The following is a 26,118-nucleotide window of genomic DNA, read 5'->3' as shown; positions in this document are numbered from 1 at the left end:
TTCCTTTACTTGGGATCAAAAATGCTTCCCTTTGTAAGTAACAGTTTTAAAAGTAATGGAAAGAGATACCTTTGGTTGAGCTTCACTGCATGATCAACAACGCCCGCCATCACTTTGATCTTCATTATGACAGATACAAAACAGCCAGGCTTGCATTGTTCTCGAGAGGTTTCTCCCAGGTATATGCTATCTCTTAAGCAGGGTAAGAGAGCCTACGTGGTTCAGGAGATACACATTGAAGAGTATATGGACACAGGCTGTTCCCCTTGCTTGTGTGAGTACAATTCCAGAAACATGGACTCTGTCCCGGCAAGTTCTGGGCTCTTGCAAATTGTGAGTTGTTTGATGCCCAGGGCTGTGCCCCTTGCCCCCAAATACTGTGCACACACTTGGTAAGACTCATTAGGAAGGTACATATGTAAGCTAGTAACAAACCCATTTGTGATGAATCTGGACCGTTTATCAGTTTCTCAGTGCAGTTGAACTGTGTGAATGTTTCTGATTTTTCACACTTATGTCTGTTAGGCCGGCCCTCAGCACCCTGGACTGGACAGATCATTGTCACTGAGGAAGAACCAACAGGTAAAAGCTACGTTTTCCCCTGATAGTACTGCCAATGTTCTGCCATGCGGTTTAACTATTGTGGAAGGTATGGTGTATATTATTTAAGATGTTTTGAAAAAAACATACTGAAGTATTTGGAGATCATGAAGTAACATATTGTTAGAGAATCACTTTTTTTTTTTAAGATTTATTAAGGTACAATGACATGGACCAAACTGCATGTCTGTAAAACGTACAATGTGATAAATTTTACATGTGTGAATACCTGTGAAATCACCGATGTGATCAAAATAATGAACATATCCACCACCCCTTAAGTTTCCTCATGCTCCTTCCTTGTCTCCAGGCTGTCACTAATCTGCTTCCTGTCACCGTTGTTTATGTTGTTCATAATTTTACGTAAATGGAATCCTACTAATTTTTGCCTGATTGCCTTCACTCAGCCTAATTATATTTATCCATGTTGACATATATATCAGTTCATTCCAATTTATTTATACCTTCACACTTGAAAGCCTCTATGAACCTCTCTGGTAAGTGTTTTTGTGGATATACCCTTTCGTTTCTCTTGGATAAATACCTAGAGGCTGAATGCACAGGTCATCTGACAAATATCTGTTTGATTTTTAAAGAAATTGCCAACGCTTTTCCGAAATGATTGTACGTTTTACATTCCCATCAGCAGTAGTTGGGAGTTCCAGTGGCTCCTCACTGTCCTGGTACTTGGTATGGTCAGTCTTTTTACCTACAGCCATTCTAGTCAGCGTATATTGGTGTTTTATGTCACAGTGGCATTTCATAGTAGGTGCATAGTGGTCTTAATTTGCACTTCCAGAGTAATGCTGAGCATCTTTTCATGTGTGTATTTGCCATTTTTGCATCCTATTTGACATCTTTGCCGGATCCAAGTTCACTCAGATATTCTCTTTTTTTCTGGAAATGTCACAGCATCAGCTCTTACACTGTTATCTTTCAATTTATGATACATTTCAAATTAATTATTTCTATATTGTGTGGATTAAGGGTCTAAGTGTTATTATTTTGCATATGGTGATCCAATTATTTCAGCAACATCTGTGGAAAAGATTATCCTTTTCCCATTGAATTGCCTTAGCACTATTGTCCAAGTCAATTGATTGCATATTTGTGGATCTGTTTTTGAATCTTTATTTGTTAATTTTATTTTCTTTATACCAGTACCACACTGTCTTGAACTGTAGCTTTGATAAGCTTCTTGTTTTTCTTTCTTTTGTTTTAGCTTCATAGTTTTGCAATCACATAGTATAAGACCTCTAATCATTTTTTCCCCAAAGTTGTTTTGACTACTCTAAGTCTTTGCATTTCCATGTAGAATTTAAAATTGGATTATCAATTTCTAAAAAAAGTCTGCTAGGATTTCTATTGAGTCTTTTATTTTTCATTTGTTTCTATCTACTTACTCTCTCCAACTAAATGATGGATTTATATGCTTCTTGTAGTTTTATCAGGTTTTGTTTCATATATTTTGAAACTCTGCTACTAGGTTCATAAGCATTTTTATTATTATATCCTCTTATGCACTGACCACTTTATTATCAGAAAATCACTCCTTTTATCCATGGTAACGCATTTTTGCTTGGAAATATGCTTTATCTGATATGAACATGACCATTTCAGCTTTCTTTTGATACGTTAGCATGACATATGATATCTATCCTTTTCCTTTGTGTCTTTGTATTTAAATCACATTTCTTGTAGGCATCATATCCTTGGGTCTGCTTCTTTAAGGCAAACTAGTAATCTTCACCTTTTAATTGGGATATTTGAACAATTTACATATCATTGTGATTATTGATATGATTGGATTTAAATCTAACATCTTGCTATTTGTTTTTTATCCATTCCATCTATTTGTTCCTTTTTCCTCTTTTTTTTTTGGATTTGAATATTTTTATTTCATTTTATCTATATTATCTTATTAGCTGTAATTATTTGTTTTGATTTAATAATATCTTGGAATTTTTTCAGTATAATTTACATCTGATCACACACTATTTTCAAGTAATATTACACTACTTCATATGCAGTATAAGTCTTACAATACAATTCCATTTTCCAGAGTGCGTGCCCCTCAAGCTTCCCTGTTGTTTTTCAGAGGGTGTTGTTCCCGGACCCCCCACCGACCTCTCCGTCATTGAGGCCACGCAGAGCTATGTGGTGCTGAGCTGGAAGCCCCCCCGCCAGCGTGGCCATGAAGGCATCCTGTACTTTGTAGAAAAGGTGAGACTCTGGGAGCAGCATCATTACCTCTGGCACTTCTTCAACATTTCTTTAAAGAAGTAGAGATTAAGTTTCTGTTGTGTCTTGAACTTTAAAAACCCTTATAAACTGTTACTTGTTTACACAGAAAAATGTGTTTCTCAGAATTTTGCCTGAAAGTTCAGGGGGTTTATGGATCCCTAAGGGTTCCTTGGAAGGAAAGTTATGACCAACCTAGATAGCATATTGAAAAGCAGAGACATTACTTTGCCAACAAAGGTCCGTCTAGTCAAGGCTATGGTTTTTCCAGTGGTCATGTATGGATGTGAGAGTTGGACTGTGAAGAAAGCTGAGTGCTGAAGAATTGATGCTTTTGAAGTGTGGTGTTGAAGAAGACTCTTGAGAGTTCCTTGGACTGCAAGGAGATCCAACCAGTCCATTCTAAAGGAGATCAGCCCTGGGTGTTCTTTGGAAGGAATGATGCTAAAGCGGAAACTCCAGTACTTTAGCCACCTCATGCGAAGAGTTGACTCATTGGAAAAGACTCTGATGCTAGAAGGGATTGGGGGCAGGAGGAGAAGGGGATGACAGAGGATGAGATGGCTGGATGGCATCACTGACTCGATGGACGTGAGTTTGAGTGAACTCCGGGAGTTGGTGATGGACAGGGAGGCCTGGCGTGCTGCAATTCATGGGGTCACAAAGAGTCAGACATGACTGAGCAACTGAACTGAACTGAACTGAAGGGTCACCCATGGACTCCTAAGAGGTCCACAGACCCCAACTCTTAGCTCCTCTAAGAAGAGAAACCTTCCTGTAACTGTAGATCCCCTCTGCAACACTGCGTTTCAGTGCTTTCTCGCCACTTTTTCCATCTCCCTTGCTCTGCTGTTGTTGGTTAGTTGCTCACTTGTGTCTGACTCTTTTAGACCCCATGGATTGTAGCCTTCCAGACTCCTCTGTCCATGAGATTTCTCAGGCAAAATTATTGGAGTGGGTTGCCATTTCCTTCTCCAGGGGATCTTCTTGACCCAGGAATCGAACTCACATATGCTGCATTAGCAGGCAGAGTCTTTTTACCACTAAGCCACCAGAAAGTCCATCAAAGGACTACAGGTATAGGCAAATACCTATAAGTTAGGTAACAACATAAAATCTATATCCAACTATCTTTCTGGCCCTTTAATTATTTCTAACCAGCAGCTCTTGAGAAAATTATATTGCAGCAAAAAACACAGGGTCTGTGGTTTCCCTTTATTAATAAATTTTATTCATGAGAACATTTGGCTTATGGCTTTGGGGAGCATGCCTCACTTCCTTCCTATCCCTAGAGGTGAATAAAAATAAGTGGGTTGTTTCTTCAACATGCAAATATAGACATCTTCAAAGAAAGTCTGGTTTTACCAAAATAATGCTTAAATTTTATGTTTTATCAATTTTTATATTTTCTAGATATTATGAAATATATCTTGAAATATATATATTTGAAATATATCAAATGAAATATAACGAGTATAATTCTTGATTAAATTTTTTTTTTTTCTTTTTTTTTTTTAATAGAGGGCAAGACAAGAGTGATAAACATTCACTTCCTGGTGTATTTAATACACACTCCTCCAGTGAATCATTTTGAAATGCTCCACACAAAGATAGTTCTGAATAAGCTCTGTGGCAGTAATTACCATCTTTCTTATAATAATGACACAGTAACAGCCTACTACTGAGGTCTTTCTTTGAGATGAGTCAACTTTGGCTTCTGTTGAGCATCTCCTGTGGTCACATAAACTCAAATTTCTCCATGAAAGTCTGTAGCTTCTCCAGACCCAAATACCTGCATCTGATTAAAATTAGGAGGGTTCAGGATGTGGAACACATGTATACCTGTGGTGGATTCATTTTGATATTTGGCAAAACTAATACAATTATGTAAAGTTTAAAAATAAAATAAAATTTAAAAAAATTTAAAAAAATAAAAAAATAAATAAAATTCTTAGTGTTCTTCCACCAGTGAGCCAGAAGGGACATTTGTGAGTACAGCATGGATAAAGAGGTCTGCACAGGCCCTGCCAACTTATAAGGTCCGGGATGTGCCAGAGGAGCAGCACACCTGCAGAGACCAGGGGCATGTTTACAGAAAAGCCATCCAGATGAGTGCCAGACTGTGGTCCAGAGCCGAGTCTCAAATTCTCATTTTTTTTTTAAAAAAATTTATTTATTTGGGTCTTTTTTGCTGGGCCCGGGCTTCTGCTAGTTGCAGAGAGTAGGGGCTACTCTCTAGCTGTGGTGTGTGGGCTTCTCATTGCAGCGGCTTCTCTTGTGTGGAGCACGGACTCCAGGGCACACAGGCTTCAGCAGTTGTGGCGTACCAGCTTAGTTGCCCTGTGGCACGTGGGATCTTCCGGGACCAGTGATCAACCCATGTCTCCTGCATTGGCAGGCGGATTTTTAACCACCGGACCACCCGTGCTTAGTCTCCCAGTTGTGTCTGACTCTTTGTGACCCTTTGGACTGTAGCCCACCAGGCTCCTCTGTCCATGGGATTTTTCAGGCAAGAATAAGGACCACCAGGGAAGTCCTCAAATTATTTCTGATGAACCACTTCTAAACCGTTGCCTTTTCACAAGGGAAATGTTCCCATGCTCTCTTCCCATGACAAGTTTCCATCCGCAGGATGTTCAAGCCCGCAGCAGTGCTGCCTCTCTGGTTATCCCTGTGCTTGCTCTTCTTCAAGGAACCTTTTACCTGGGATTTGCACGCACATCAAGCATGAACTTGCCTGTCATGGTGATGGGCTTACGAGCAGTTACGCCATGTCTGTGAGCCCTGAAATGGTTGATATTGAGGGGAATTAGATAAATCAAGTTCCGTTGCTCTCAACCCCTCCGTCCTACTATGTTCTTTTCAGCCTCCAAAGTTTTCTCAGATGTCTTATGTTTTCAGCGCTTTCTCTCATTTCCCCTTTCAGAAGTCTGGTCAAGTCAGAGACATGAATTGTATGACTTGGTAGCTCTGTTTCTACCAAAGGAATGAAAACAACTGATGTTTACCAAGGACCAGGCACTGTTTTCCAAATGTGTCAGTGGTAAAAGAATGTGCCTGTCAGTGCAGGAGACACAGGAGACACTGGTTCAATCCTTGGGTCAGGAGGATCCCCAGAGGAGGAAATGGCAGCCCACTCCAGTATTCTTGCCTGGGAAATCCCATGGACAGAGGAGCCCTGGTGGGCTGTAGTCCATTGGGTTGCAAAGAGTCAGACACAACTGAGCAGCTGAGTGCACACATGCAGGCACTGTTTTAAGCTCTACATATGTTAACTCACTTCATTGTTACAGGAACCCTATGAAGGAAATACTTTTATTTTTATTACATCTGCTTTGTAGATGAGGAAACAGGCATAGATGGGATATATAATTTTCCCCAGATCACACAACTAGTAAGGGACAGAGCTAGGATTTGAACCTAAGCAGTCTGGCTCAGGTCCATATATCCAAGTTTTACATACTGCTGCCTTTCGACCTTCCCTCACCTAAGTCTTCTCTCAAAAGCTTGGATAATAAGGACTTCCCTGGTGGTCCAGCGATTGAGATTTCACCTTCCAATGCAGGGTGTGTGGGTTCAATCCCTGGTTGGGGGGCTAAGATCTCACATGCCTCACAGCCAGAAAACCAAAACATAAAACAGAAGCAATGTTGTAACAAATTCAATAAGGGCTTTAAAAATGGTCCACATTAAAGAAAAAATCTTAAACTTCAATAATCACATAATATATGCCCAAAATAAATCAAAGTCATAAACTAAACTATAAAAGTCTGGGAGGATTCTATTCCTCAGTGGGTAGCAGAGTGACTTAAAGGGGAATTTATTCTCTCTGCCCTCCCACATACAACAGACACGTTATCATAAAAGGCACTGCAAGGGATGTCAGTGGTTACCTCATCAAATTTGCCTGTTTTACAGATGTTGACACTCGTGACTTTCCCAGGACCACATAGTTCGCTGTTACCAAAGCAAGGACCTGAATCAATGCCTCTGGGTCCTTTTCATCATACTACATTGCCTCTCATTTCAGCTAAATGAGGGTTATGCTGAGTGATGTACTAAAAAACTTATTGTCCCCTAAAGTTATCATCCTTGACAGCTGGTCAGTCTATCACAGGTTTAGATTTCTGGAAAAATCTCTTGAAACCGTTCAGACATTCTGTAGCAAAGTCACTCCTGCTTTGCCCATATTCTAAAAAAGAAAAAAAATTCTTTATCTTTCATTGACTTCATACATTCAGAATTCAGAAAAACTAATTCATTCAGAAAAAAATCATTGATTATCTACTATGTGCCAGATGACAGTTCCAGGCTCTGGGGTATAGCAGTGAACAAGATATCTTCCTGAGCTCATTTCATTGGAATTTACATTCCAACAATGGAGATGACAAATAAATAGTTTAATTTCAAGTGTTGATAAGTTTCTGGGTGAAAAATAAAGCAGGGGAAGTAAGGGATAGAGAGAGATGGGGAAGGAGCAAATAACCTTTGCAGGTCAATGATGGGGTGGCAATGATCAAGAAGGTGATATATGAGCACAGACCTGCATGTTGTTATGAGTCATTATATAAAACACAATTAAAATAACTCAGGTCATAATAATATAATGGAAATGTAAGTATCTAACATAGCATATTAAACTTAATTACATACCCTAAAAAAGCATCTGACCCCAATTTGTGTGTCCTGTTGTGCTTAATTGTGTCTGACTCTTTGCAACCCCATGGACTGTAGCCCTCCAGGCTCCTCTGTCCATGGAATTTTCCAGCAACAATACTGGAGTGGGTTGCCATTTCCTATTTCAGGGCATCTTCCCAACCCAGGGATCAAACCTGCATCTACTGCATTGGCAGGCAGATTCTTTACCACCGTACCAACTGGAAAGCCCATCTGACCCCAAACTATCATCTAAATGAATTAAGGACTTTTGTAAGTAGACCAATGGCCTTATTTAGTTAAGAAAAGAAGTGAAATATCAAGGCATCATATTTGTCCAACAATACAGCTGTATTTGATTGAGGTAATCCTGTGGACTTGAGATGTTTCATCCCCCACTTCCTCCAAATCTCTTTTCCAGACCAACTTGCATGACAGGTAGTAGTTTGTTGGCAGATAAATGAACTTCGAGGTGCCTGGCTTAGAGTTCTTCAGTTTATTCTTTCTGTGCCTTCAATGACCTTACTGTTCTGGCTGCAGTGTGAAGCGGGAACAGAAAACTGGCAGCGGGTGAACACAGAGCTCCCTGTGAAATCTCCCCGCTTCGCTCTGTTCGACTTGGCTGAGGGGAAATCCTACCGTTTCCGAGTCCGCTGTTCCAATTCGGCAGGAGTTGGTGAGCCGTCAGAGGCAACGGAAGTGACCGTGGTTGGCGACAAGCTTGGTAAGTGTAGAGTTTGCTTGAGCTGCTATAAACTTATTTAACTTCAATTCGAGAGAAAATTCAAAAGCAAGAATTGTACTGAAATACATATATGTTCAAAAGTAAAAATGGTGACAGCTTTTTTCATATTATAAATTTAATTGATGACTGTGCTTGCCTGATATGTTAAAAAGAACTTCATGTATGGTGTGTTAGTTGCTCAGTCATGTCCGACTCTTTGCGATCCCGTGGACTTCCTCTGTCCATGGAATTCTCCAGGCAAGAATACTGGAGTGGGTTACCATTTTCTTCTCCAGGGGATCTTCCTGACCGAGGGATCAAACCCAGGTCTCCTGCATTGAAGCAGATTCTTTACCATCTGAGCTACCAGGGAAGCACCCTCCCCCTCCAAAAAAACTTTATAATTATGAATGATTATGAAAGTACATTTCTCCAGGAGTTTCAACAGTATTGCTAGTGTACTTTTTTCCTGGAGGGAATTGGTATGTTCATCAGTGTTTAGTTTTTCATTATGCTCCCAAACTAGCATATTTAAAACATTTTCTGCTCTAACAAATATAGAGAACTGTGTGACTGACGTGGTTACTAGTATATTTATATATGCATGTTCATGTTTCTGCATATGTGATAAGAATGAAGTTTTAAAGCCACCTTGAACTTGACCATTATTTTCTTCTTTTTTCAGACATCCCCAAGCCTCCAAGCAATATCATCCCAAGCAGAAACACAGACACATCAGTGGTCGTTACATGGGAGGAACCCAAAGATGCTAAAGAGCTGGTCGGGTACTACATAGAGTCAAGCATTGTTGGCTCTGGCAAGTGGGAGCCTTGCAACAACAACCCTGTGAAGGGCACGAGGTAACCACATTATGTCAGGAGGTGGGACTGGGGTTCTGACGCTGGAGTCGCAGGGGCTGCAGAAAAGAAACACAGCCATGGACCCAAACAGCAGCACAAACATCCAACGCAGGGAGATTATTGAAAACATTATGCTCTGAGTGTCCAAAAGAATTCAAAATTGAATGTGTCTATGGCCATACATTTGAAGAAAGGATTACTAGTGACATTGCTGCTGCTAAGTCGCTTCAGTCGTGTCCGACTCTGTGCGACCCCATAGACGGCAGCTCACCAGGCTCCCGTCCCTGGGATTCTCCAGGCAAGAACACTGGAGTGGGTTGCCATTTCCTTCTCCAATGCACGAAAGTGAAAAGTGAAAGTGAAGTCGCTCAGTTGTGTCTGACTCTTAGCAACCCCATGGACTGCAGCCTACCAGGCTCCTCCATCCATGGGATTTTCCAGGCAAGAGTACTGGAGTGGGGTGCCATTGCCTTCTCCGACTAGTGACATTAAACATTTAGAAACCCACAATGGCAGCTATGATAAGAAGTCATTTCATAGCTCTTTTCTGATTCTCGCACTTAAGACTGTGTATCCTTTGAAACATTTTGTTCACTTTTAATATCCAATGTGATACTAGATTGCAAGGAATCTACGCTCTAGTAAACAAAAATTATCCAGACATTTTGTTTTATTTTTTTTTAATTCAAGTATAAGTAATCTACAACACTGTGTTAGTTCCAGGTGCACAATACAGTGATTCAGTATTTCTATCCATTACCAAATGATCTCCACAGTAAGTCTGAGTACCCACTGCCACCACTGCAAAGCTATTGCAGTATTATTGACTGTATTCCCCAGGCTATACATATCATCCCCATGACTTGTTTTTTAACTGGAAGTTTGTACCTCCTAATCCTCTTCACCTATTTCATCAACCCGCAACCCTGTTCCCCTCTGGCAACCACCTGTATCTAAGAGTATCTCTGTATCTCTGTATCTAAGAGTCTGTTTCTGTTTTGTTCTGTTTGTTCATGTTTTGTTTTTTAGATTCCACATAGAAGTGAAATGAAGTCATACAGTATTTGTCTTTCTCTATTTGACTTATTTCACTTAGCATAATCCCTCTTAGGTTCATCCGTGCTGTAAGTGACAAGCCTCCATTCCTTTCTATGGTTGAGTAATATTCCATTGTATGTATATGCCACATGTTCTTTATCTATTCATTATCAGTGAAAACTTAGGTTGCTTTTATATCTTGGCTACTGTCAATAATGCTGCAGTTGAACATAGGGACACATGTATCTTTTCAAATTAGTGTTTCTGTTTTCTTCAGAAAAACACCCAGAAGTGGAACTGCTAGATGGGATGGTAGTTCTGGTTTTAATATTTTGAGGAACCTCCCTACTCTTTTACATATACCAATTTGCGTCCCGCCAACAGTGAGCATTCCTTCTCCTCCACATCCTTGACAAAACTTTTTGTTTCTTGTCTTTTTGAGAATATTCATCCTGACAGGTGTGAGGTGATAGCTCATTGTGGTTCTGATTTGCATTTCCCTTATGGTTACTGATGTTAAGCATCTTTTCACGTGCCTGTTGGCCATCTGTATGTCTTCTTTGGGAAAATGTCTATTCAGATCCTCTGCCCATTTTTTAATTGGGTTGATTGGGGAGGGTTTGATATTAAGTTTTATGAGTTCTTTGTATATTTTGGATATTAACCCCTTATCAGATGTATCATTTGCTTGTATCTCCTTCCATTCAGTAAATGGCCTTTTCGTTTTGTTGATAGTTTCCTTTGCTGTGCAAAAGCTTTTTCATTTGCTGTAGTCCCGTTTGTTTACTTTTCCTTTTGCTTTCCGTGCCTGAGGAGACAGATCCAAAAAAATGTTGTAAGACCATGGTCTAAAGGTACATGGCCTATGCTCTCTTATAGGACTTTCATGGTCTCAGGTCTTGCATTTAAGTCTAATCCATTTTGAGATTATTTTTGTGTATGATGTCAGAAAATAGTCCAGTTTGATATTTGTTCATGTAGCTGTCCAGTGTCATTAATTATGCCTGCATTTTAAATGAGCAGAAAAAAGTATTGGTATTGTATGAATTTTGAACATCAGAGGTAAATTCAGTGCTGAGGAAATACACACACACCAAAATAAAGACATTCAGAATACTTAGTGATCTTGTATCTAGTTCTAATGTAAGGAGGGTTTTTCTTTTTTCTCCTTGCTTTTGAATATTTTGCCAACCAGCTTTGTAAACTGATGATGAATTCTGGCCTACACCCAAATTCCGAGCCTCCTTTGCTTTAGGATCAATCTCAGGGGAGAATCCCCCCACCCCATTGTCAAGCAGGTTTGTTAGGCAGCTTCTGGCGTGGCCAATTCTATTCCAAGGATCCCCATAAGTCAAGTCATTCCTTTGCAGAACATGAGAGAATGAAGACAAACCAGTTAAGGGGAGAAGGCAGTATGTTTTGCAAGAGATTCATTTAACCTCTTTGTGCATTTTGTGTTTACTCTGAGTTTCCTGCATTTTCCAGGGACTGTTTAGAAACTTTCATGGCAAGTAGGCACTGACTGCCTTTCCACAAATGGAGGGGAGCTGCTCAAGGGCTGACACCGTTTGTTGCCCATCTTCACAACCTAGCTCAGTGTCTGGAACACTGAAGCGCTTGCTAAATGTTTACTGAACTGAGCTGGCCTACACTATGCTGCTGCTGCTAAGTCGCTTCAGTCGTGTCGGACTCTATGCGACCCCATAGACGGCAGCCCACTAGGCTCCTCCGTCCCTGGGATTCTCCAGGCAAGAGGACTGGAGTGGGTTGCCATTGCCTTCTCCAGGCCTACACTATGGCTGCCTGTTTTAAATATTTCAACTTGCTGATAGTGGCAGGGTCATCAGCAGGCTGTAGTTTCCTCTACTTACAGTCCTTAGGATGGATTAGAATGTTACTGTGATTCATGAAACAGGTTTTTTTATAGCCCTGATAACTATTAAGAAAGTGAGATTGTTTTATGTGTGAAACTGCCCATGGATTCACACCTCATTACTGAACCTTAAAATGTACATGACAATTCTCAAGTCAATTTTTCACCTAATTTTCAGATTCTAGTGTAATTTTTCAAGTAATTTTACCTTCCACGGCATGCAGGGAGGCAGCGAGTAGGCCTCTGTGACAAGGGGCAACCAATGCTTTAGAACTATAAATATAACCCTGAAATAATCATTAATAATGTTATTAATACCACCTATTATTTAGTCAGTGCTTCTTATATCCAGGGCCTATAATGGGTACTATTATACTTTTTAAAATTTATTTTTAATTTTTTATTGAAGTATAGTTGATTTATAATATTTCAGGTATATAGCAAAGTCATTCAGTTTATGTATAGATATAGATATTCTTTTCAAATTCTTTTCCATTATAGGTTGTTACAAGATATTCAATATAGTTCCTTTCGCTATTCAGTAGGACCTTGATATTAATCTATTTTATATATAGTAGTGTGTCTATTAATCCCTAATTTATTCCTTCCCCTGTACTATATATAATTTATGGTCAATCTTCACACAAGAATTGTGTGAAGGCATTATTATCTCCATTTTACTGATAAGTACACACAGGTTCAAAAAGGATAGGGTGTTTATTCAGGGGAAAACCAGGACTCCTCACTGTTTGACAGAGTGAGTTTAGAAAATTGCCTGAGATGCCTTCTTGTTTAAGGTACGTATGTTACCTGGATCTCTCTACATCCTTTTCTTCCTTTTGAAAAAATGAATGGTTTTCATAAAGCCAGATCATTCTGTTAAACTAACAGAATTTAGTTTAGTTCCCTAATTTTCCTCCTGGGAAACTTTAAAAAATTTTTCTTCCCTTTCAGATTTACTTGTCATGGATTGAAGACCGGTCAGAGTTATATTTTCCGGGTCAGAGCAGTTAACGCAGCTGGACTTAGTGAATATTCACAGAATTCAGAAGCAATTGAAGTAAAAGCTGCTATTGGTAAGTTCTTCATGCACAGCTTTACGGGTGCAGGGGGCGGGAATGATTTTTTTCTAAGTTACAACGAAAGATACCATCCCCTCCAGAGACTGTGTCAAGTTTCTAAGATGGCTCAATGATCCCATCCTCAGATGGTCATTGTCTCTGACTCCAGGCGACCTCTAATCTTCCACAGCTGTTCTTTTACAGATCTCCATCACTTATCCAGATTCTGTGCTTCTGTATAGTCTTTCCATCTTCATCAGCCCAAGTGTCCTCAGATATTCATTCCCATTGTGTGAAACTCCATTTTAACTTGGTGCTCCTCCTGGGAATACAGAGGGCCATCCAATCCCATGAGGTGGTGTATCACCCATAACCAGATCATCTCATACCTAAAAGCCATTCCATCTGCAGCAGAGCTTGGCTTGTTTTCAGTAACAGCACATTAACCTGCCTTCTATAAACTCTGCTAAAATTCGTGTAAGGCATGCGTGGTTGCTTAATCATATGTTTCATCTCTGCTGGCAAAGTAACCAACAGAATAAAACCAGTAATAAAGTAATTATATGTATGTATAATGATGTGCCTCCCAATCTTAAGGTGGGGAAGGAACCCAGGTAGTTCAAGCAATAAAAATGAAATCTGTGATACAGTAGCAAATATGTTTTGCTACTATATCACAGTACCCACTCCAGTGTTCTTGCCTGGAGAATCCCAGGGATGGGGGAGCCTGGTGGGCTGCCGTCTATGGGGTCACACAGATTCGGACACGACTGAAGTGACTTAGCAGCAGCAGCAGCAAATATGTAAATAGAAAGATTATTTAATACCAGTTGTCTTCAGTTAGCATCTCGTATTACTTTTTTTTTTTTTTTGTCACAAGGCATGTGGGATCTTAATTCCCCAACCAGGGTTGGAACCAGTGCCCCCTGCAGTGGAAGCACAGAGTTTTAACCATTGGATCTCCAGGGAATTCCCCTGTATTACTTTTTAACATTCCCTATAATATGTTCGTATTATAAGGACATAGTTAACATGTTTCTTTGAGATTGGGAGGTACAGACCATTACTATATCAATAAGGTACATAACTCTAATTGTTACATAATCAAGATCTTTGTTTGTCTCTTGTGCACTCCCCCCACCCCCCATTCTGTTGAATAATGCAACTTATATCTCAAGAAATGTCTGAGAAGTGCTTGTTCTTATATTTACTTGGGTCCTGCAAATCCAAATGGTTCTTGTTCTGTCTCTGGTTTTTTGTTCTCATTTCTTCTTTTCCCAAAATATGGAGAAGTTGAAATGTTTCCTTGGTGTTAGTTATGTGAAATGTATGCTTTCCATATTTCTTGCAAATTCAGGTGATTTCCCTTAAACCAAGATTGTTTTTGTTCTGTGTGCGGTGCTAATGTTTTTCTCTTTTATTCTAAGCGCGATCTGTACTGCGTCCTGGCTCAAAGTGTTTCTGTTGTTATCTGGCAATTGTAGGGGGAGGAGTGTCTCCAGATGTGTGGCCTGAACTGAATGAGACACCTGGTGGACTAACAGACTCCAGGGGAGGCATGCATGACACCTCCCGGCCAACCTTTAAGAAAGATGCTTTGCTTGGTAGCAAACTTAACCAACCTTCACTACCCAATAGCGCTCACAACCTGGGCCAAACAGAAGTGAGTAAAGTAAGTGAAACAGTTCAGGAAGCGCTTTCCCTGCCATCAAAGAAAGCAGCCCTTGAGGGGAAAAGTAAGTCTGAGCCTCTGAGAAAGAAGAAGGACCTAGGTGAGCGCTGAAACAGTAAGAGCGTCTCATCTGTTCACATCAGCGTCCTCACGGCTCATTGTCCATATCACCGTCTTCCATCTGTGTTCACTTTCATCAGTGTTCATTCTTAATTTTATGTGTTTTCAGTTACCCATTTGTAATACCTTTGTTTAATGAGTCATAGAAGTAGTTTTCTGTGAACTTGGCTTTGACGCATAATTCATTGTGCTTAATGACAATAGAAATATTTAAAGGAATTTGGTTATTGAGTCCCTTCTAGCTTGTCAAATAGACACACCTTTGGCCTCATTTTGCTGAGAGTTAGAGATGAGAGCAGGGAAAATTCGATAATCGTAGCTTGTAAGAGGTCCTTCGAAATATCATTTTGGTAAATGGATAGGAAAAATATTTCACAAAGAACTGACATTTTATTAGGGTCATAGTTATTAACTTCTGTTATTTATCCTTAGGTTTTCAAATTACCTTCACATTTAATTCAAATAAACATAAGTAACGATATGTCTTTGAGTAATCATGAAAAGTTTAACATGGTATTATAATCACATACCACTATATTCAATTATATATTATTCATATTCCCAGAACTAAGACTATTTACCAGTAAGATTAATTACCTAACCAGAAGTAAAATAGAAAGACTAATTATCAGTAATCAGATTTTTTTATCAAGGTATTTGGTGCTTGTGGTTTATATATTCTAAGAGACAATGTTTCTCTTATTGAATAAAAAAGAATTAATTAGTATATACTGATAAATTGTAGCATGCCTCTCACCCATCCCCTATACCTACCTCACCTCTAACTTCTGTAACCTCTGCTTTTTTGACACCTTTATTTACCCCTTTAACTCAAGATGAGATGGGGTGAACTCATTTGAGAATTCATATTCAACACTGCTCTGAAACAGAGAAAGAGAAAAAGTTTTTAAATGCAGTGAATGCAGGAGGTTGGTGATGGGAGGGAGAGAGGGAAAATGTGTTTTTTTTTTTTTTTTTAATCTTTATTGTTCTGAGAATCTTTTTGAATAAGAATGAGATGGTTCCTATCTCTGGTAACCCACATAAATACTCAGAAAATTCTTTCTAATGTTACTGCATATCGAGTGGATTTCTTTTCACCAACCACCCTCTCTTTTTTATCAGAAAAACCGTATTTTCAGTAGTTGAGAGAAAGTTCTATCAGCAAAGCCACATAAATGAAGGGAAACTTTTAAAATAGTATCCAAATATTTTCCTGACTAAGCACTAATAAACATAGTGATAGCTATGTAGTATTTCATGCCATCTGAATAATAATCCAATATCAGGTTTAAAATAATGGAGTCTAAGAGAAGAATCACATGGAAGAATGTTCTTGGTTTAAGAAAAAAAATTAATGCTGAATTTAGCTGAGCTTCAGAATATGATTTTTCCTGTGTATAGACAGAACTTATATAGTTGTAAGGTCTCACATAGATGTATGTGTCTCAGAGGTAAAATGCTAGCTGTTTGGAAATATATGGAAATTCTTAATAAATGAATCAAGGCAGAAATTGATATACATATACCATTTTTCTCAGGGAGCAAATAAAAACAAAGCTACATAAAAAAAGAAAATATCTTACATTTTCATGCTATTGTTTTAGGAATGAAGAGATAGTATGTACCTCTGTCCTAAAATTTAGAGTTGAGATACATAAGGCAAGATGAAAACTAAGCAGTAAAAATATATAAAGTATTATTTAAAAATATATATATATATATCTTGGGAAATATTTCTTCATATGGGGAATGCATCATTCTTCAGAATATTGTTAGTTTTTTCAGGATCTTGTTAGAAACACTAACATTTTGCTGTTAATGTTTCAAAGCTTCTTTCTCCTTGGGAATGAAGGGGGCAGGTTCTTTTGTCTTTGGAATAATAACTGTGGTGCAGGTTTTACTGTGTGTCAGTTTTCTTCCTTGAGCATCAAATGGACACCAAGTTGCTCGCTGGTATTACGTTTTAGTTTTACATTCAAGAACTAGTGCCCTCCCACACGGCATCAGTGGTGCCATCAGTGAGACGGTTTGATGGGTGTAGAATCACAGAAGCAGTTCTGTCCACTCACAAGCTCTTCATGTTACAACAGCACCACCATCTCCACCCTGTGACATCACTTGTCTCGAAAGTTTTCGTGACTCAATGGTTCTTGGATGGAAGCAGCCAGATAAGACTGGAGGGGCTGAAATTACGGGCTATTATGTGAACTATCGTGAAGTAATCGACGGGGTACCAGGAAGATGGAGAGAAGCCAACATCAAAGCCATCAGTGATGAGGCATATAAGGTAAGTGTGTGGCCTTCTGTGGGCTTCCCAAGTGGTACTAGTGGTAAAGAATTGCCAATGCAGGATACGTATAAGAGACGCAGGTTTTATGGAGGCTTCACTACATAGACTCGATTGATTAAACCATTGGCCATTGGTGTATGAACTTAATCTCCAGCCCATCTTCCCTCTACAGAGGTCCAGAGGTCTGGGATGAGGCTGAAAGTTCCCACCCTCTAAGTACATGATTATGGGCCCTGGCAGTCAGGCCCCATCTTTAGATGCTTTTCTAAAGTCACCTCATTAACACAGTAAAAGATGTTTGTCACTCTCATCACTTGGGAAATTCCAAGTGTTTTAGGAGCTCTGTGCCAGGAATGGAGACAAAAGACAAAAACATGTATTTCTTATATAAATTGCAGTATCATAGGATAATCTATCTCCTTTTTGATTAACTCAACACCAACTGATTAGTAATCTTAATTACATATGAAATGTATCTCCTCCTTTGCCATTTGATGCAACACAATCACAGGACTGATATTCCAATACCCCTGCCCTGTTCTGTTGCCCAGAAGCAAGTCTCAGGTTTCACCTACATTCACGAGGAGATTACAAGAAGGGTGTGACTCACTGGGGATCATCCTAGAGTATGTCCAACGCATACTCTAAATAAATGCAATGTTGAAACAAACCTGAAACCTTCACTCTCTGTGATGCTGTCCATGTTGCAGATTAGCAACCTGAAGGAGAACATGGTGTATCAGTTCCAAGTGGCGGCCATAAACATCGCTGGGTTGGGGGCGCCCTCAGCAGTAAGCCCCAGCTTCAAATGTGAAGAATGGACCATTGCTGTTCCAGGTAACTCGGGGAGACCGTGTCTCAGCACTGAGGCTCAGAGCTTCTTCCAATGGATCCTACAATTTGGAACTAAATTTAAGTGCTACATAGCTTCTAAGGGAGACAAGTTCTCTCGGCCCCTCATGTTCATGTAAAATATTTTTACAAATCTATTAATAGGAACCAATATAAAACTGAGTATAAATTTCTTATATTCCAGATAAATCCTAGAGTCCCCATAGCTCAGCCTCTGTATGGAGTAAGATGGACAGAAGCACACACGTTGAATGCTACTTAATTATTCAACAGAAATACCCATCTTTGCTTCTGCTTCTTAAAGACCACTGAAAGACATTCAATTCACACATCCCCACTACATTTCTCTAAAGCGTCTTCCTGCACTCCTGAGTTGTCACACATTCTCTTAATGCTCTGGAGCCTCTCATTTATCAATCTCTGGCGATCCCCTTCCCCAGACCCAGCCCCTATGGCCTCCTTCCTGTTTTCTCCTCCTCCCTGGCTCCCAACTCTTCACTGTACACACGGAGGACCCAATGTGCCTGCCTAGGACTTAAGTCCTGCCTTGATCCTCTTAAATCTTTTACTTACCTCCCCAGCCCTGTCTCCCTATGTCAACTTTTCCCCATCTCTGCATCACAACAAAGATCCTGGAAATACTCTACTTTGGAGGTTGTCATAGAGGATGGTTGGTTGAAAAAAATAGGGAGAAGCCAGAAACATTCACCTATGCCTTTAACTCTTACACAGCTACAACAGTGAACAAATCTAAAGACTGGATACTAACTAATTTGTCAAGTCATTAAGAGTCAGACTGTGCTTAGTCACTCAGTCATGCCTGACTCTTTGCAACCCCATGGACTGCAGCCCATCAGGATCCTCTGTCCATGGGGGTTCTCCAGGCAAGAATACTGGAGTGGGTTGCCATGCCTTCCTCCAGGGGATCTTCCCAGCCCAGGGATCCAAACCAGATCTCCCGCATCGCAGGCGGATTCTTTACCGACTGAGCCACTAGCAAAGCCCAGAGTCAGACTAGCAACAATGTATTTGGTGGATGGTTTTATTCTGCTTCCAATATCACTAACTTCAAAGACCCAAATACTTTAGTGCCATAGAATGACTAAGCTCTCCCTTGGGTTCAATATTCAGCTTGTTTAATACCTGCTGTTCTGGTCAAGCTTCTAGATTTTACTGTCAGTTTACAGGAAATACAAAAGACAGAGGAACGTGTTAAATTACACCATGAAGATGCTAGCAGCAAGTCTAGACTGAGGGAACTCTGCAGGCAAATGACCTGATTTCCAAAACAAGTTAATTTCAACAGGAAAACCGGGATAAATGGAAAGCTTGCAGTTTCAGAGAGACTACAGAGATATGACAGCCTATTGCAATGTATTGGAGAAGGCAATGGCAACCCACTCCAGTACTCTTGCCTGGAAAATCCCATGGACAGAGGAGCCTGGTAGGCTGCAGTCCTGGGCACACTGGTTGGACCCAGTCTGCTCCCAGGGCCACCCTCTTCCTCTGGTGAAACCTTAGCACCCTTGGAGAACCATCTTTTTGCCTTAACTTAGCCAGTATCCATCTGCATCACATCTCTATCAAATGTGAATACAAAGATTACAAGAGAAACTCAAGAGAAGTTCAAGTGTTCACTCAGGTTCAGTAAATACAAGCGGTAAACACATTGCCTTTCCTAGCACTTTCTTGAAGCTGGTGCTATTTCTTAAGTTCTTTCTGCCTCCTACACAAAAGTAGGTCTGCTTTTAAATTCTTGCAATTCCTGAATAAAGTTAAAATGTGAATGACTAGAGACCAACAAATTCTGAGCAGACCTATGGAAAATGATCTGACAGAAAGCGATGTAGTTAGCAAAAGAAGTTGCAGGATGAGTGCTCCCAAATCAGAGAAGTGAATGGGGCAGTTCTCCATCCCCAAGACCTGTCTATTCCCAGATCCACCCTTGACTTACTGAGAAGTGTTGGGCAAATCATGAATCAAGAAAGCCTGATGACAGATGAGAGCATTTAGGACGTTTTGTTATCCCTTTGTTTTACAGATGAAGAAACAGATTCAGGTTAAATGATAATCAGGGGGTCACAAAGGCACCAAGTGGCAGTTAGGTTTGAGAGCTGGGTCTGCTAATTCTTAGACGTGGGGGTTAGGAAGCAGCAGCGCAGTGATCCTCGCCTGGAAAACAGGGCTTGGGCTACTGTTAGGATGGCTCCCTGGCTCCTGAGGATGACACAGGACAATGGTCATGGAAGCTATCTGCATAACAGAACGTGCCGTGCCAGGGTAAGGTACTGGTGTTATTGTTCAAACCTGTTTCCACACCAGGCATCATCAGGAGACAAGGATGACTCATTGTGACTGTTAAGCCACTGGGTCAAGGGCCCAGGCAACATTGAGCAATCCCTAACAAAACCCCAAGGGATAGCACGATGGCGTTCGCACTTGTTGTTGGCTCTCAAGCCACCATGAGTCAGTTCAGGTGATTTTGATTGGTTGGTTAGAAATCACTTGTTATTTAAAAAAAAAAAAAAAGGAAAACAAATAACTGTATCACCTGCATAGCAGCTGACAGTCATGCGAAGACTCAGGTAATCACTGAGTAGCTGGGACTCTCCCAAGAGTGCAAAGAACACACACAGGGGATGTTTGATTTCCTTCCAGAACAGGTTGATCAAGTTCCTTGGCTTCCCCAAGCTTTCTGTTAGTTGTCTTAGGAATGGATGAGATGAAAGGATGTGAAGTGCCTAGTAAGGTTTAACACAGATTCAGGACCCATGGGATTGAATGTATTTGTTTTGGTGAAAGTTCTTTGTAACCACAAGCGTAGTTTGTTTTTACCCCTATATGAAATATATGCTTTATGGGTATCCTTCCAGTGGGGAGCTATTGTGCAATATATTTGTTTTTCTTTTTGAAAAAACGATTTATTTATTATTTTTGGCTGTGTTGGGCCTTCACTGCTGTGTGTAAGGGCTGTCTCTAGTTGTGGTGTGTGGGCTTCTCACTGTGGTGGCTTCTCTTGTGGAGTACAGGCTGGGGTGTGCAGGCTTCAGCAGCTGCAGCTCCCAGGTCCTCGAGCACAGACTCTGTAGTTGTGATGCACAGGCTTAGTTGTCCTGAGGCACGTGGGATCTTCCGGGACCAGGAATCAAACCTGTGTCCCCTGCATTAGCAGGTTGATTCGTAACCAATGGACCACGAGGGATGTCCCATGTATTTCTTTTTCTATATTCACAAGCCATCAGATAGAGTTGCTTGCTTCATTGTAATTGATATTGGGGTGCATTTTCAGGTTGTCAGCCAAAAATAATCAGAAACTGAATCTGCAACCAAATTAAACTGTCCCGGTAAAAGGTGAGGAACACAGGCTTGAGGACAGCTGGAGGGCAACGCTTCATCCGGCCGCTGGAGGGCACCTCGAACTGGCCTCACACTTGCTGCCCATAAAGGGTCCTAATAGGCTGATGCAGAGCCATTAAGAAAACTTGGTACAAAATGACCGCAAGATACCTGTTTCCATAGGAATAGTAGGTTTTACAAGAGAAGTTTCAGTTTAAGACCGTGAGTGTGGCGCTAGGTTCACACACACTGGAGTTTTCTTATCTCCATTATGATTTTTACACATGGGTCTCTCTGTCTTTCACTCTTCAGGACCACCGCACAGTCTCAAGTACAGTCAAGTCAGGAAAACCTCCCTGGTTCTGCAGTGGAAGCCTCCCATCCACTCAGGACGGACTCCAGTCACTGGCTACTTTGTGGACATAAAGGAGGCCAGTGCCAGAGAGGACCGGTGGCGAGGACTCAATCAGGCGGCTCTGAAACACACATACCTGAAGGTCAGAGGATGCTGACAGTTTGAGAAAGTTTCCCTCTCTCTTTTTTTTTTTTTTTTTTTAAGAAAAAGGGGTCTTCTAACAGGGTAATTTTAAAGTCAAGGAGATAAAAGAGAGCATCTCAGTGTTGGTTGGTGTCATGTGTTGGGCTCCTGGTAGGCTTCCATTTGGCAGTGGGTAGGGTTTGGGGCGGAGAAGGCAATGGCACCCCACTCCAGTATTCTTGCCTGGAAAATCCCATGGATAGAGGATCCTGGTAGGCTGCAGTCCATGGGGTCGCTAGAGTCAGACATGACTGAGCGACTTCACTTTCACTTTTCACATTCATGCATTGGAGAAGGAAATGGCACCCCACTCCAGTGTTCTTGCCTGGAGAATCCCAGGGATGGGGAAGCCTGGTGGGCTACTGTCTATGCGGTCGCACAGAGTCAGACACGACTGAAGCGACTTAGCAGCAGCAGCAGCAGCAGGGTTTGGGGACGTTTCTGATGCTTAAAACAATTTGGTTATAATTTGACCTGAATCTCTTTGCCTGGCTTTAGAAATTACTTCTCCTCTCTCTTGTTTTCCTCTTCATCTCCACTTACCCACCTCATATCTTCATTATTTCCAGTCTTAAGATGTTATTACTTACCATCCCCAAAAGGTGACATTCTCATTCCTACTTCACATACTTTTGAGGGTGTTTTTGATTTGAGGGTGTTATTTTCATAGAGTTCACACCTGTGACAGAGAAGGCAATGGCACCCCACTCCAGTACTCTTGCCTGGAAAATCCCATGGATGGAGGAGCCTGGAAGGCTGCAGTTCATGGGGTCGCTGAGGGTCGGACACGACTGAGGGACTTCACTTTCACTTTTCACTTTCATGCATTGGAGAAGGAAATGGCCACCCAACTCCAGTGTTCTTGCCTGGAGAATCCCAGGGACAGAGAAGCCTGGTGGGCTGCCACCTATGGGGTCGCACACAGTCGGACACGACTGAAGTGACTTAGCAACATCCACAGCACACCTGTGAGCCTTAAACTCCAATCCCTTGAGTCATGCATGGCCTCACCTCACCTGCCCTCTCACACCTGTGCTCAGGTGAGCTCTCAGGGGCCAGAAGAATGACTCAACTCTTGACCTTGACTTCACCCTTATCCATGTCACTGCCTTCCAGTTTCCTCTAGAGTGTTCTAACCAAACCAGTTTCTAACTCCCATCTACCAGAGACGGTTCTGCTATAGCCACTGACCCTCTCACTAGTACCAAATGGAAACCTCAAAAACATGTTTTCCCCTGTTGTCAGTCATGGCATATGGACACCCCAAGTCCACAGCAGAGCCTCGGAAACTGTAGGGAATGTGACTCCGATCCCTGTTACTCAGAATGAAGTGTGGCTGTATGATCACAGTTGGATAGAATGCTGCCTGGGCATTCAGTGTGCAGCCTTATCTGCTGGTGGAATAGGCCCCTGCCCAGAGGTAGGCCTTGGAGGATTCTCAGAGTATACCTACTTTAAGAGACTTCTCTTGTCAACCTGCCAGTAGAATCAACACCATGTGTCACAGAGAGTGCTCTGGGGTTAAGGCATTGATAGTCCTCATAGAAATATAAATATACTCTCCAGGAGAGATGACCCTTTACTGTTACATCCAGTGTGCCATTAACTCAGCTTAGCACATGCAGTAAGCTTGCCAGCCCCTTACAAAACCATGAGGGATAAGGAAGGTCACGTTTCCTGGGGCGGAGAAAAGGTCAAGGAAGTTCTGGAGCTAGGATGCGGTTTGGCTCCAGAGAATCAGGAGGCCTCTGGATGCAAACGTACCCCAAAAGCCAGTGAAAAACAGGTCAGACACATCCTAGATGGTGGTGGTGTGTGCTTACAGCTCCCGTAACCTCCAAATCCTCCATCAGCCACAGCACAGGGGTCCTGAGAGTCCCACAGACAGGATCCAAACAAGGGTGAGAAGTCAAGCAAAGGGGGCCAGGAGCCTAGAAAATAATGGACAGGAAGTGGAAATAAGAGAGTTTAAGCAGATCAAAAACTGGTTAATGTTACTCATTTAAAAAAAAAAAAAAAGACAAGAAACAGAAGAAAGGCAAATTTAGGGGGAAGAGAGAGACTGAGGTTGAGTGCCCCTCACAAAGCAGGAGGTGGACTCTCTGTAAGGAAATGACCCTAGAGTTTGGCCTCAATTTTTAAAGTGAAAATAGAATATTGACTTTTATGGTTATAAAAATTCTGGAGAAGGAAATGGCAATCCACTCCAGTACTATTGCCTGGAAAATCCCATGGACAGAGGAGCCTGGTAGGCTACAGTCCATGGGGTTGCAAAAAGTCGGACACGACTGAGCAGCTTCACTTCACTTATGGTTATAAAATGGATGGATGCTAATGATGATAAATTCAAATGGTAAAGACATAAGAAAAGTTGAGGTTCCCGTAATCCCCCACCCACGATGATGTGGAGTCCCTCTTCCAGGTGGTTCATATTCAGAAAAGTTTCAAGCCTGAAATGGAGAAAAAAATGTACACGTTAAAAAACTTTATCAAGTTTAAGTGAGGAAAGGAGATATGTTAACTCCAGGAATAGGAGATTTTAGCACCATTGCACAGAACCTAGTGGGTTAGCTGGTATCTTCCAGAAGCATCCCTGTTCATGTGAGCACGGAATGTCTAGGGGTTCCTAGAAGGAGTTAAAGGTGCATTGCTTTACATCAAAAAATTTAACCAGCTGAGCTCACACTTCCTTTTTTTATTGGTAATTACAATCTGCTGCTACAGTGTGGCGAGAAGAGAATGAATAATTAGAAGGGAACAAGGATGAAGAAGACAAGGGAATGCGGTTCTTTTGGAAATTTTAAGGAGGAAAACAAATCCAAGAAAAGGAAAAAATAGATGTGATGTGTGCGCATGTGGCACATCTCTAGTGCTTTGAGCCCAGCAGTCATTGCCCTGCAGTCATGGAAGGGTGCAGGGGTGTGCCTGCCACCCCAGTGACTAGACACGGGATGTGTGGATTCCCTTCCCGTGCCGTGTTGCCGAAATCTAACTCACGGTCACATACTACCCGAGCGGCAGGTGCAGATGTGGCAGGCACCTGGCAACTGGTCTATTTTTAAACAACAAGGAAGTGTTTCTGTTCCTTTTTGTAGATCCACAGTTGCCTGGCATTATCTCTAAATATGGACTTTAAATACATAAAACTTTATGCATTTAGCTTGTGCCTAAATTCAAGTTCATTTACAGATTAAAATCATTTCAAAAATCCGTTAGCTCCAGTAAAAGCTATCGTAACAGTAACATTCTGTTATCATAACTGTAGCATTCTGTTATCACAAACACAACACAATTAAATCATTAGATTAAAAACCCAACAATTTAATACATAGCTCACCTAAATGCATGGTCACAAACCCTTTGCTTAGCTGAGTAAATATATTCTAGCTTTGTGTGATTTAAATCCCATTGTGGGTGTTAATCTCCATCACAACACTATGGGAAAAACTGTGTCCTGTGTGTATAACAAATTCCTTCTTAAAGTACGATATAGGTTTTAAAAGTCAACTGTTTTAAAAAAGATAATTTTTGTAAAATATCGATAATGTTTATACTATTTTTTATTTATGAGACTGTGCTGAACCCAAAGAAAGTCACAGAAAATTATGAAGTGGGACTGTCGTATAAAAGCATATTATAAATATTTATTTTTTACTTTCCTCACGCTCTTGTAAATCTAGCTCAGTGGTTCACTTATAATATAGGTCCTCAGCAAACGTCTTCCTGATGCATAACAGTGTGTGGACCTGAAATTTGAATACATTGACTCTTCACAAATTACCGAAATTTGCAGCCATGTTAGTTGCTTGTCTGTTTAGTGAGAAATAGCTATATTATTTGTTTTTGTTCTAATGCTTTAACATGTTTTTAGACAAATGGAAAGTGATACATGATCTAAGATCCATGCTTGTAATTCCCCTCTCCTGCCAGAACTTTTATCTGAAATTTCTCTGGAATGTTCCAAAAGGACCAGGAAAAGAGGGCAGCTCATATGCTCTTGTGAGCACTTTGTCATTTCACCAAAGAATAAGGTGGTAAACTCCTGTAAAACATACGGGTATCAGTCTCCTATTTCTGATGCTGGTGGCTGTTAAATTATCTAAAAAAGAAAGAACATCTGAGTTTCAAGGGATCTTGGAAATGTCTACTTGCACATGGTCGGGAAAGAAGAAAGTCTTAGCTGAAGACATACACTGAGTCTCTGACAGGATGAAGTTTAGAACCCAAATCCTGTGCTGTATAACTGAATCACCT

At 40.9% G+C, this 26,118-nt stretch overlaps 1 protein-coding gene across 1 annotated transcript in view; it reads left to right on the top strand.

Moving 5' to 3' along the window:
* The window catches only part of MYOM1 (myomesin 1), a 122,146-nt gene that overhangs the window by 53,265 nt on the left and 42,763 nt on the right, over positions 1 to 26,118 (top strand). The window contains exons 13-20 of the mRNA XM_005893650.3: positions 526 to 582; positions 2,699 to 2,823; positions 8,038 to 8,221; positions 8,907 to 9,081; positions 12,947 to 13,068; positions 16,939 to 17,135; positions 17,849 to 17,975; positions 21,639 to 21,823. Coding sequence (XP_005893712.2) covers positions 526 to 582; positions 2,699 to 2,823; positions 8,038 to 8,221; positions 8,907 to 9,081; positions 12,947 to 13,068; positions 16,939 to 17,135; positions 17,849 to 17,975; positions 21,639 to 21,823 — 1,172 coding nt within the window. The remainder of the gene's footprint in view (positions 1 to 525; positions 583 to 2,698; positions 2,824 to 8,037; positions 8,222 to 8,906; positions 9,082 to 12,946; positions 13,069 to 16,938; positions 17,136 to 17,848; positions 17,976 to 21,638; positions 21,824 to 26,118) is intronic.

This window comes from Bos mutus, chromosome 24, assembly GCF_027580195.1.
Source record: "Bos mutus isolate GX-2022 chromosome 24, NWIPB_WYAK_1.1, whole genome shotgun sequence".
In the NCBI taxonomy this organism is placed as follows: Eukaryota; Metazoa; Chordata; class Mammalia; order Artiodactyla; family Bovidae; genus Bos; species Bos mutus.
The sequence above is the reverse complement of the archived record's forward strand: the minus strand, read 5'-3'. Positions and strand labels throughout refer to the sequence as shown.